This window comes from Staurois parvus, unplaced genomic scaffold (genome assembly GCF_062004578.1).
Source record: "Staurois parvus isolate SC_StPar_1 unplaced genomic scaffold, SC_StPar_1.0 ptg000670l, whole genome shotgun sequence".
Lineage (NCBI taxonomy): Eukaryota > Metazoa > Chordata > Amphibia > Anura > Ranidae > Staurois > Staurois parvus.
In genome coordinates, this window is record NW_028318466.1 from 1,998,508 (window position 1) to 2,011,666 (window position 13,159).

The 13,159-nt window shown below is 39.3% G+C and overlaps 1 protein-coding gene across 1 annotated transcript in view; it reads right to left on the reverse strand.

Annotated features, from left to right (window-relative positions):
* COL6A6 (collagen type VI alpha 6 chain) overlaps positions 1 to 13,159 on the reverse strand; it is a 201,331-nt gene that overhangs the window by 123,103 nt on the left and 65,069 nt on the right. Inside the window, exons 15-20 of the mRNA XM_089652052.1 lie at positions 12,730 to 12,756; positions 7,290 to 7,334; positions 6,986 to 7,039; positions 4,891 to 4,953; positions 2,049 to 2,114; positions 32 to 85 (exon numbers count right to left, since the gene is read on the reverse strand). Of these exons, the coding sequence (XP_089508178.1) occupies positions 32 to 85; positions 2,049 to 2,114; positions 4,891 to 4,953; positions 6,986 to 7,039; positions 7,290 to 7,334; positions 12,730 to 12,756 (309 nt within the window). The remainder of the gene's footprint in view (positions 1 to 31; positions 86 to 2,048; positions 2,115 to 4,890; positions 4,954 to 6,985; positions 7,040 to 7,289; positions 7,335 to 12,729; positions 12,757 to 13,159) is intronic.

Sequence of the window (13,159 nt, forward strand, 5' to 3'; positions counted from 1 at the left end):
TTTTTAGAAAATGGATATGGTTATATCTTACTCCAGCTCCTCTAATTCCAGGCGTCCCAGGAATTCCTGGCTTTCCAGGTTCTCCCTAGAAAAAAAAAAAGAATAAGATAAATATAATTTTATAATCATTGTCAGATCTCTAGGTCAGTGGTCATGGTGGTCACACCTTATGCCGCATAATCATCATAAACACCATGCATTGTGCAAACGTTTGGGTTTTGTCTGGGGTTTACACAAACTTGAAAACTGCTTTCTCACAAAAGATCTAATTGTACAAAGTGGTTTAGAGAAAAAGATTCTTCTTAGCATCTGAAAAAAACATTTCTTTCCTGGTTCATTATGTGCTTTTAAACATAGCAGCAGCATCGGCATTGTCTAGATATTCTGTTGGACAGTCTGCGTGGCATTCTTAGTGTGATGCCAACATGGATCACAAGTTATTCTGTGTGTGATAGTTACTAATCATCCCTTTTTTATAACAGGAAGAAATTGCCTCTATCAACTGTCAGACAAAGGGCAATCCAAGTGGGTTTGAGTAGATCTGGTGTCTCATTGCCCATTGTTCTTGGTGAGACATTATACTGCCATATATGACTATTTTAATGAAGGATTTATGACTTAACATGACCATACCCAACCTAAGATTCAGTTTAAATGACCTGGGGAGACTGGGCCATGTAATCACTTATAATATTTGTTTTCATCTTTTTCTTTTTTTTTTCATTTGTTGCATCTCAAACCTGTGGTTCTTCCATACCCTCCTTGCTGCCATTTCCTGTCTGCATGCATGCCAGAGATGTCTGCATGGTATTTGTGTGTGCAGGTTTCCTGATGATAACAACAGTATGCCATGCGTGCATAAAGTGAGTTAACTTGTATTCCCTATTGAAAGTTTGTGTGACAGGCTGACAATGCAGGAGCACAGTTAGAAGACAGGGTGAGGGAGAAAATGCTGTCACTCTATAACTTGAAGTGGCTGAACAAGAACCTTCATGGCAGGATCACTAGGTATTTTTATAATGAAAGTTGCCGATTTAAAAATATTGACAATTATTTTTAGAATTATAATAACATGCAGTAGATTGCATGGGATTGTAGTGATTGGGTTCACATATACATTACCTCAGGCTTTCTCAAGCAGGGTTCCATGGAATCCTAAGGCTCCTTCAGAGGTTGGTAGGGTACAGAGGCAGACTGACCATTCGAGCACTCTGGCACTGCCCGAGAGCCCGGGGTCAGTAGGGGGCACCATGAAATGCCCCCGGTACCTTTTTTATAGGCTTTTTTGAGTGTGGGCAAGGACACAGGGACCCAATGATCCCCTATTGCCCGGGGGCCCCATGAGTTGTCAGTCAGCCCCTGGTAGGGTAGATCTCAGGTAGTGGCAGACTCATATCCTTTCTACAGTGACCACCAATGTAAGAGAACAATTTTTGCACTGATATCCAAAGGGAATGCCTCTACGCTGACTGCCAAAGTAAAGGGGCTTTCTTACTCACCACCAATATAAGAAGCCCTTTTCCACTGACCAATAGTATAAGGGGACACTACACATTTTGAAGGTCTACATTTTATTTTTGGTCACTAATATTATTAGTTTTATATTAAGTTTTATATTGTGGTACAGAGCAATGGGTGTTGAAAAGTGCCCCACCGTGGGTGCCAAATTCTCTAGCTATACCATATACCTTATTCTTTGATTTAAAACTTTACACAACTTACTGATCATGCTAAAGTGTCATGAGCTGTAGATAAAAACACTATTTATCAGGAGTTCCCTGAGACCTGCAAATGATTTAAAGGATTCCTTCAGGGTAAAATGATTGAGAAAGGCTGCATTACCTTAACCATCTGTGGTTCTCAATGAGACTTCTGTGTATCTGTGTTCAGCTGCATTGCAACTCATTGGTGACTATGTTACCTAAGGTTAAATAATTTGCTGTGTTCTATAGCTCAGTGTCAGATTAATGAAAATTACAAGAAATAAAGCCAATTGCATGAAATGAAATAATGAAGTAATAGCAATGATTTAAATGCTCAATAATCACCTCCATTCCAGGATCTCCTTTATATCCTTTAGACCCAGGAGTAGTGGAAGTAGTCCCAGCCTCTCCCTGTAAGTAACCAAAATCAAATAAGAATATGTAAAAGAAATGATGCAGTGTGTGTATGTGTATATATATATATATATATATATATATATATATATATATATATATACACACACACAGTATAAAATCCCAATCATTTAATTTACTGCATACATTTTTGCCTACCAATATATTAGGGTAACAGTTGCAATGGATATTAAAACAGCATGGTAAATATCTATTATAATTCAATGTATCTGATGCTATATGTATTTACCGCCCCATAGCAGCTTTACTGCTACAGGGTGGTCCTTCTGTGCAAAATCACATATATAAAGGTGATTTTGCACTTCCGCCTAGAGGGCGAGCACACGAGCCACTGGCAGTTCGCTTCTGCTGTGAACACTCACAGAAGAAGCTGATCTATGAGTACTGGCACCCGCCGATCTTCATAAAGAGGCATACAACCAAGCTCTGCCTATGTAAACAAGGCAGAGCTAAATTCTGATGGGGGTAAGTGATGAATCTTGTTCCCTGCTTTGCAGGAACACAAGATCCATTATTTCCCTTAGAAAAAGCACCTAACACAGTACACTAAAACACTCCCTAGGCACGCAGTTAACCCTTTGATTGCCCTAGATGTTTAACCCCTTCCTAGCTAGTGTCATTAGTACAGTGTCAGTGCATATTTTAAGCATTGATCACTGTATTAGTGTTACCGGTTCCTATAAGTGCCAGTGTCAGTTGTAAAAGTGTCTACCGCAATATTTCAGTCCCGCTATAAGTTGCTTATTGCATTACTAGTATAAACAAGTTCCAGTATATATTCTATAGTTTGTAGACACTATAACTTTTGCACAAACTAATCAATATACGTTTGGGATTTTTTTTTACCAAAAATATGTAGCAGAATACATTTTGGCCTAAATTTATGAAGAAATTAGATTTTTTTTATTGGATATGTTTTATAGCCGAAAATATATATATATTTTTTTTTCAAAATTGTTGGCCTTTTTTTGTTTATAGCGCAAAAAATAAAAGACGCAGTGGTGATCAAATACCACCAAAAGAAAGCTTTATTTGTGGGAAAAGAAATGACATAAATTTCATTTATGTACAGCGTTGCATGACTGCTTAATTGTCTGTTAAAAAACGCAGTGTCATATCGCAAAAAATGGTCCGGCTGAGAAGGGGGGTTAATCTTCTGGAGGGCGAGTGGTTAAAACAACTGGACAAGGGCCCATCTCCCTATGCACCAGTAGCCACTGGAATAAAACTTAACCTTTGCACTTAATTATACCCCATTCAGATTATACCATTTTTGGAGGTGCTAGATTGTTCACAGAAAAACAGTGACTTGAGGGAGAGTATTCATTCTCCTTATTCACTCTACCTCCTCCATAAATACAAAAACTGGACAAGTAAAAAGACCACCATATTCTCAGGATGGAAACATTGAAAAAAGTGCTCCCAGCATGTTTCTCTCCAATAAGGCTGAGCTTTTTAAGGAGAAATATGAATAAAAATAAGCAACCAAAATACAATGAAATGAAAAGAGGTTCCAATTACCAGGACACTGTACACTAAGAAGCTTAAGCTACATTATAGTATATGTGACCTTATTACTATATTAATAGATCATACTTGCAACTTTTTCACAATACTGTTTTTGTTTGAAACCCCTCTTAGCATCCATGATGTTGTCCTACTTCATGGATGTTGTATTCATTAATGTCTACACATATTATATTTGTGTACATATTAACTTGATGTGCCAATATAGCTCTTTTGGTACCAGAAATGACAGAGGTGCAAAACTAAGCCCACATAGTTGAATCAAGTCACTGTTATTTTTGAACAAAAAATGGCATTTTCTGAATAGGGTAAAATATTGTGTAAAGGATAGTTATCGCTGGCAGAGCTGATTTTCTGTTTACAGTTGTTTAGGCATGATAAGATCTCCATTCTATGGTTATCACCCTAGGGACCTAATTTGGGTGTCCTTTTATGACACAGAGAATAGCTGCGATTCAACGGATCTCAGCTATTCTCTGGTCATTCACAGTTTATGACACTCAGGAGATCATGTCAGCCCTTCACTGGAGATCTGTGTTCTCCCTCCAGATTCTCCAGCCCAGAGCTGGAGAATCAGAGGGACCGCAAACTAAGCAGAGATAATTTACCTCTGCTTAGTAAACTGATCTTTTACTGTAATCTCGCGAGATTATAGTAAAATGAGCCGTTTTCCAGAGTTTGGAGACCGTTCTCCAGCGTTTGGAGATCGTTCTCCCTTCGTTTGGAGAACTGCTTCATAAACTGCATTCACAGGAGAACTGTGTTCTCCGAGAATGCCGGAGAACTGAGCAGCGATCTATTACCGCTGGTTCACAAACGGACACCATTGTCTTTCTTTTTGGTCCAGTGTATGTCCACTTGACCTACAGAAGTACCGTGGAGCAGTGGGACCCCCTTTTGTTTTGTTTCTGGAAAAAAATTAGAATAATGATCACCAACGTTCTTGTATATTGCATTATCTCACAGTTATGGAGTCAGTGTACAGCACCCCCCCTCATAAGTACATTAACCCACACAGTCTTTATTAAGAATTTTATTAAAATGTATACCAAAGGTTAGGCTTTATCCCATTGGTTACTGGTACATAGGGAGATGCACCCTTGTTTTGTTGAAAAAATAATTGCCACAGTGGATCATACTTGTATTTAAAATAGTGAAGGCCTGTGATAGTTGATGTATTTAAAACAACCAAATTACAATTCATCATAGAAATGTATATACTTACCCAGTCACCTCTGAAACCTTTGTCTCCTTTATTACCTGGGGGTCCTTTTGTCCCAGGACTTCCCTGTTAAGACAGAAATTGAAAGTTATTGCATATGGATAGTAGACTGAAAACCCAAATAAACACAAGTGCTTTAAACCTGAATGCCTGATCACAACAGAGTTATAGCTCCAGCGCTCCCAGTATAGGCAGAATCAGATGGCCATACTGATTAGGTTAAAAAATATTGTGGCATAAGATATTGTAGATTAAAGAGACCCCATGGGGTTAAAAATAAGTCTGAATTTAAGTTCACTGAAAGAGTAGTGCACATCTACTCTCCTTTATGGCAGGTCATGTCACCTAACTTTGTTCCACTTTTAATGCTGCAGCTGCTGTTCCCCACAAAGCCATGGTTTCATCTTCAACCCCTATGACACTGCTGAGTCCTGTAGTGACAGAGGACTTGGAGGACAAAACCACAAACACGCCATCTCAATGATCCCAGCAGCCACCATCCACACACCCTTCCCACTGTCCTGAGACTCCTTGGTTGAGCAACCTACTGTTGGGTCCATGATTATGTGTCATCCTCCAGCTTCTGGGGATATGCATTTCTCCTCTACACTAGCTTGGTGATGTATCAGTCTGGGCACTCCTACATGTTATGCTTTTTAACTGAACTAATGTAAGCTCAGGAATAGTTAAAATCGAAATTCACTTTAATAAGTGAATTTCGAATTTTAACTATTCCTGAGCTTGTGACTCTATTTACTTCCACTGGGTTTGGAGTGCTCCTATATTTGTTGTCCTTTGCAGTTATAACAGCTTCAATTCTTCTGGGAAGGCAGTCCACAAGATTTGGAGTGTGTTTATGAGAATGTTTGATCATTCTTCCAGAAGCACATGTGAGGTCAGGCACTGATGTCGGATGAGAAGGCCTGGCTTGCAGTCTCTGCTCTAAATTATCCCAAAGGTGTTCTATCGGGGTCAGGCAAGTACTCTTTTCCTGGCAACTGCCAAACCCAGACACATCCATCAGATTTGCAGACAAAGAAGCATGATTCTTCACTCCAGAGAGCATGTCTTCACTTCTCTAGAGTCCTGTGGCGGCATGCTTTACATCACTGCATCAGTCGATTTGCATTGCACTTGGTGATGTAAGGCTTGGATGCAGCTGCTCGGCCATGGAAACCCATTCCATGAAGCACTCTGCACACTGTTGTTGTGCTAATCTGAAGGCTACACAAAGTTTGGAGGTCTTTAGCTATTGACTCTGCAGACAGTTGGAGATGTCTGCGTACTGTGTGCTTCAGCATGCCCTGACCCCGCTTTGTCATTTTACATGGCCTACCACTTCATGGCTGAGTTGCTGTTGTTCCCAGTTGCTTCCATTTTGTTACAATACCACTAACAGTTGACCGTGGAATATTTAGTAGCAAGGAAATTTCACGCATGGACTTATTGCACAGGTGGCAACATATCATGGTACCATGCTTGAATTCACTGAGCTCCTGAAAGCGACCCATTCTTTCACAAATGATTGTAGAAGCAGTTTGCATGCTTGATTTCATACACCTGTGGCCATGGATGTGATTGGAACACCTGAATCCAATGATTTGGAGGGGTGTCCCAATATTTTGGCAATATAGTATATGTGTTTACCTTTATCTATTTAGAAAATGCTTAAAGTCTTTTCATATAAGTTCAGGTGAACTTGGATTTTTAAGCTAGATACCCTAGCCTTCCATTCAACAAGCACAATAATCTGGCTATATTACACGAACGCATAAACCAAACAGTAAAAATTGTTCAGCTAGTAATACCAGTAGAAATCTTTGCTATACATTGCCTCACTATGTGTCGTAGAGTTCAATGATCACTTGTGTTGCATTCTATTCTCTGTTTTACTGATAATGCCAATACAATGCAGACTACAATTGAATTTGAGTAGAGAAAAGTAATAGAATAGACTGTATATAAATAGCAGTGCACAGACGAATGATTATATGACACTTCTGTCACTTTATCCTCATCATAATAAGTATGATTCTTCAATGAATATAATGTTCATCAGAAAGATCAAATAATTGATGGTAGACTAAAAACATCTTACTGTTTCTCCTCTTTCTCCTATCTCTCCTTTGCTTCCTGGTTTTCCAGAGGTTCCCTAAAGTAAATAAAATGAAGAAATTTAGTATGATTAACCATGGATAGGAAGATGACTCACTAAGAGTGGGTTGTGAGACATCTGATCATCCTTGATCACTTGTCTGTACTGCCAGAACTGACCACACACACATATCTTTAGCTAACAAATCATAGAAAAAGGAACTATGAGATCACAATGGCACATCAGGTTAGAAAATCTCTGTATGTCTCTGACAGGTATAAATGTTCTCACTCCCCATATAGTATACCTGTTCTCCAGGAATTCCATCCAGACTATTCTCCCCTTCTTCATTCTAAAAATTAAAAAAAAACAAACAGCAAAGTTATCGCTAAGTTGTACATTATTTGGGAGTGTTTGAAATGATTATCACAAATACATTTTGGTTTGTGGTAGTGGCTTCAGGGCCTGGCATGACAGAGTTATTGCTTATACTTTGACCGATGTTTACATCTAAATTTAAAGATGATAAAGCAAGTCAGAGCTTTCCTCAAAGAGGGCAAAGCAACTGGTTTGCTTTAATTTTACCTCACCAGCATACACTTACCTTTCCTCTGCCATTCACTGTTGCATTCAGTGACTGGAGCCCAAGGAAATACTTGGTACCTCCAGGGATGGAGTAATAAGTGATCTTTAGGTAACAGCAGTGGGCCAATCCCTGCTATCACAGGGGGTTCATAGCTCTGTGTAAGCTACAATTCCAGAGCTTTCCTTTCTCTTCAGCTGGCATTCACTTTTGTGTAGAAGTGAAAGTTAGCCTGGCAGTACTAGGGTTGTTGGTTCGAATCTCAACCACGGCACTACTTGCATGGGTTTGTACGTTCTCCCTGTGCCTGCGTGGGTTTACTCCAGGTACTCCGGTTTCCTACCACACTCCAAAGACATGCTGGCTCCTGTCTATATTGGCCCTAGTAAATGTATATATGAATGTGAGTTAGGGACCTTAGATTATACGCTCCTTGAGAGTTAGGGACTGATGTGAATGTATAATAATATGTCTATGTAAAGCGCTGTGTAAATTGACATTGCTATATAAGTACCTGTAATAAATAAATAAAATAAATAAAAGGATACGTATGTGCTACTGCTAATGGAGGGCCAAGTTTTCTTCCCCAAGAATTATTTAATGGGTAGGTAATTGCTTGTTTCCAAGCATTTTGAGAGCTAAATGGAAATATGTTAAATGGAAGTAGTAAATGCTACAGAAATCTCAGGCAATTTTTTTCTTCTACAGAATGCTTTGAGTTGAGGAAACTGTATTTAAAGCAAGCAAACTTGCTTTGAAACCTGTAGTGTGAACTGGGTCCTAGTAATTATACAATTTGCAAAATTGTGACTATTTACATACAGGTTGATTTTCAAAGTTTCTGAACAAGCAACAGATTTAAAAAAAGAGCACCCAGCAATGCCCCTGTTTTTAAGTACTAATTTTTCCTATGTTGTTATAGAATTTTAGCATTATTGGTTAGTGCAAAGTAAAATGTTGTATATAAAAAAAGCAAGCAAAGTATACATTTTTCAATTTACTAACTTGCCAACACTGGAAATATTCTGTAACGTCCTTTGTCAAAATTTTTTCTGTGGTAATCTTTGATAAAGCAAATTAGCAATATGGCAACTGAATTTGTAATAATGGGAAATCTGATGGTGAAATGATGCCTTATTTTTATGTGCTGACTTGTATTTCTGTATATCCAACATAGGCTAGGGCAGCCAGAGGCAGTATAAAGCTATCTGCATACTATATTATGTTGGTTAGTGTGTGTAATAAATAATAAAGCACATAATTTATATATATATATATATATATATATATATATATATATATATATATATATAGCTCATGTCATATATACTCACATATACCTGTAAAATATATGATGTGGGCTATTTATATGAAGAGGATAATGTCAGCTGAGCACACACTCCCTTCTGCAGCAGCCCTCTCCTCCCATGTAGAACTGTGTATGGAGCTGGCTCTGCTGACAGCTGAGAGTGCCCCTCTGCCCACGCTGCGGGCTTGGATACCTGTTAGCCTGGGATGAGTGTGCGCTACGAGATCGTGTGCTTGGTTAGAGGAGCTGCAATGGAAGCCTGAAATTTCATCTCGATGGCGGCATATATAGGAGCTCAGTAATGGCGATCTACACAGGGAGTGGATGATGTGCCTATCACAAGTGGACTTTTAATTGTTTTTACCACATATTAAAGGATTGCTGCACTAGGAGCCTGTGCGCTCCCTCTTTCCTTTTGTCTATGCTGGCTGTCATCCTTAAGCAAATAAGGCCGCATGCCTGGGTGCTTTTCTTCCTATTTGGTTGCAACCAGGGATGATTCATCAGTTGCCTTTAAGTAAACCAGCAGCTGCCGTTAGTCTGAAGCCTGCATATACAGCTTACCCAAACCATACTACTAGCATTGGGGGAGGAGGGGCAGCGCTCCTAGCCTGTAAAGAAAATAGGAGGTGGGACAGACCACATGTCTCCTGGACTATCATTCTAAGGACGCTGCCTCTGTGGGCGGATCAGACCGCCATCTCAGGCTCACTGATCTACCCACTACAGTGAGCAGGGATTGCATCACTGCCTGCTTGCTGTGCAAAGAACTACAGCGGGTATGTGACAAGACCTGTGGAATACACAGAATAGCGGCCTATGGTATTACAAAATGTAAGACAGAGGGAAATTTAAAATATTCAACTACCATATCTCAGAATCTACAGAGCCAACCTGGAAATGGACTACATATTTTAGAAAGGTAGGAAAGCAGCATTAAAAGTAAGCTAAAAAGTTATGCTCGGAGTTCTGCTTTAAAGCAACTTAATGCAGCTAAAAATCAGCTCAATGCAATTTAGAAGTATGTTGAAACAACTCTTTGACCAATTTAATGGCAAAACCAAAGTAACTCCAATGCAAGTCAAAGCATCCCAGAAGCTCCTGAAAACATGCATTTTTAAGGCTAGGCATACACAATTAGATTTCTCTTGTTTGACCCATGGGCTGAATGGGAGAAAATTAATAGATTCCTCCATCCATGGTAAATAGTATGGATGGAGGAATCTGCAAGGCTGGCTATTGCATTCAGACAGCCACTGGACCTTCTGCTCAATGGATACAGTCACTTCACACAGCTGATAATTTTCCACACGGATCAGCCAATTTTAAAAAGATTTTTTTTTTATCCAGTTTGTACCAATATTTAATTAAATAAAATGTAATTAAATTGGAACTAAACCCAGCTGATCAGCCAATATAACTTACACTTAAGGCACGTCTTGATTTATATCTGTTACTAGTGTGCTAAGGTTAGTTCTCAACTGCACTGTCAAGCATCAAATGGCTGGTATCAAAGCTAATCACATGTGCAGCACCATGTGACAACTGCAGATCAAACAAAGGCCAAGATGGCAGCTTCCTTGGCTGTAAAGTGTAGGAGTGTTTTAGTTCCACTCTAAGGCTACGTTCACACTAGCCTTGTGTGCAGGCGGCAGAGAGGCGTTTGGCAAGCGTTTTTACCGCTTCCCAAACGCCTCTGCCAATTCTGCACATTACAGCACATGGTGCTGTTCTAACGGGAGCGTCTGCGTTGCGTCGCGTTGCGTCGCGGCAAAACAGACGCCTCTGGACAAGTCAGGAGGCTTTGAAGCCTCCTATTCTCGTCTATGGTGCCGCTCCGCAAATGCCCGGCCGGCGTTTGCGGTGCGGTTGCGACGCGGTTGCGGGGCATTTGCAGAGCGGTAAAACCACTCAAATTGCATTATAGGCGTTTGTGGGGCGTTATTAACGCTCGGCAAATGCCTAGCAACCGCCGCTAAACCGCGCATGCGGCGTTTGTGGAGCGTTTGCTGAGCGTTAATAACGCTCCGCAAACGCCGGACCAACGCTTGCCAAATGCTATAGGGGCGTTTGGCAAGCATTGGCAAAACAGCCTAGTGTGAACGAGCCCTAAGTCTAAAGCCCGTCTACATCACTCTAAGGCTACGTTCACACTAGCCTTGTGTGCAGGCGGCAGAGAGGCGTTTGGGAAGCGTTTTTACTGCTTCCCAAACGCCTCTGCCAATTCTGCACATTACAGCACATGGTGCTGTTCTAACGGGAGCGTTTGCATCGCGTCGCGGCAAAACAGACGCCTCTGGACGAGTCAGGAGGCTTTGAAGCCTCCTATTCTCGTCTATGGTGCCGCTCGTTTGCGGAGTGTTTGCCGAGCGTTGATAACGCTCCGCAAACGCCGGACCAACGCTTGCCAAACGCTATTGGGGCGTTTGGCAAGCATTGGCAAAACAGCCTAGTGTGAACGAGCCCTTAATGCTTGCATATGAGAAGAATGTATGTAAAAAACTGTTTACCTAGGGCATCAGGAAATGTAAATATGGCTCTGCCCATTTCTTGAGAGATTAAGCAGCCAGCAAACAATTTACCTACCAATGCATGCACACAAATCATATTCAGTTTTGTAGTAAACTGAATCATTTTCCTTGTCTTTCTACAGCCGCATTGTAATAGAAAGGTTTCACAAATCATGCAAAGTTAGAAAAACTAATAGCATTTCACTGAAGTGCAGCTCAGCAAGTTTTTCTTCTACTGAGACTGTAATTACCATTACTGTCTTGGCAATACAAATAAAACATTTTCCGTTTATTGCCAGAAGTCTCTTGTTTTATAATGAATAACTGGGCTGTGCAAGAAATTGGATCGTAATTTGTTAACTAAAACCGTCTATATCCAGACAAGTTTTCCTCCCTTAAAGATGAAAGATTTGATAATGAACCATTCTTCAAACAATTACTGATTGTGCATAATTGGGATGAGTAGTAAAATATTCACTCCAGTTATCCAATCCTATGCAAGGGAAATTCCTTTCTTTTTAATTTCTCTGCAAATGATTGGGTATTTTAATTGAACACATTTACCACAGAATACTGTACAAGCACTCCACATTTTGAAATCTAGTGCCTTACACTACATGTTTATTTCAATGAAACCGGCATCTCTTTGCAATGGACAGAAAAAAGAAAATCTTGCTTGGTTGTGATTGCTGTAGTGCGCAGTTACAGACAAGCACTGAAACCTGTGCTAGAGATACAAATGCTTTCTAGAAAATACTACAACTGCGCTAAAATCATAAAGATTACATATTTTCCCTTAAAGGAAAATTCCTATATATTTTAGTAATTTTGTTATATTTGTATGTGTATATACAGAATATACTGTACAGTATGTATGTATATATATACATAATAATTGTATAATTTTATAAACATAAAGAAATATAAAAGAAAAATCTATCTGTCCATCCATCCATCCATCCATCCATCTATCTATCTATCTATCTATCTATCTATCTATCTATCTATCTATCTATCTATCTATCTTCTGTCTTATATACCTACAAATTACACCCATACACAGCTGAATAAATTAAAGCTGAAAGCAAAAAGTCTCTGTTGTGTTTTGTTTACAAAATGAATAAAAGCAGGTAACACTAGGGTCATGGGGATATCAATTGTATATATACAACCTGTAAGAGAAACATAAAAGAGTTTAAACGATTTTATATAAAAACTGGATATTAACGTTATAGCAAATGGGTGCACATTTTGATTTTTTGTTTTTCAATACAAATGCACCAAACAAACAGCATTGATGGCAAATTAAGGTTTGCACATTTAAAATGTAAAAAGAAATACACACTGTTTCTCCTGGCAGCCCTCTGTTTCCCTGTAAATAAAGAACAAAGAGTTACTCACAAAAATATATTTATCAGCTTAAATAATAAAATTGTTGCTTTCAGAAAAATACTAATTTATTTCTTAGGCTACAATGAAAGTCATTTGAGTTTATTCTTGAAGGTGGTGTAAAGGGCAAGAATTCAGTAGTTGTGAATGTAACAATCTATAGCAATCAATCTATAGTATTTTCTGGCGTATAAGACTACTTTTTATACTTAAAAATATACCCCAAAAATTGGGGGTTGTCTTATACACGGGGTATAAAATGTGAACCTTGAGTTTGTTTGGGTCAAGCTGGCTGGATGTGTGGTAATACTGTACATACAGTATACCGTGCTGAGCCAAGCTGGCTCAAAACAAATGTCCCTATGACAGATTAATCTGTCAGCCTG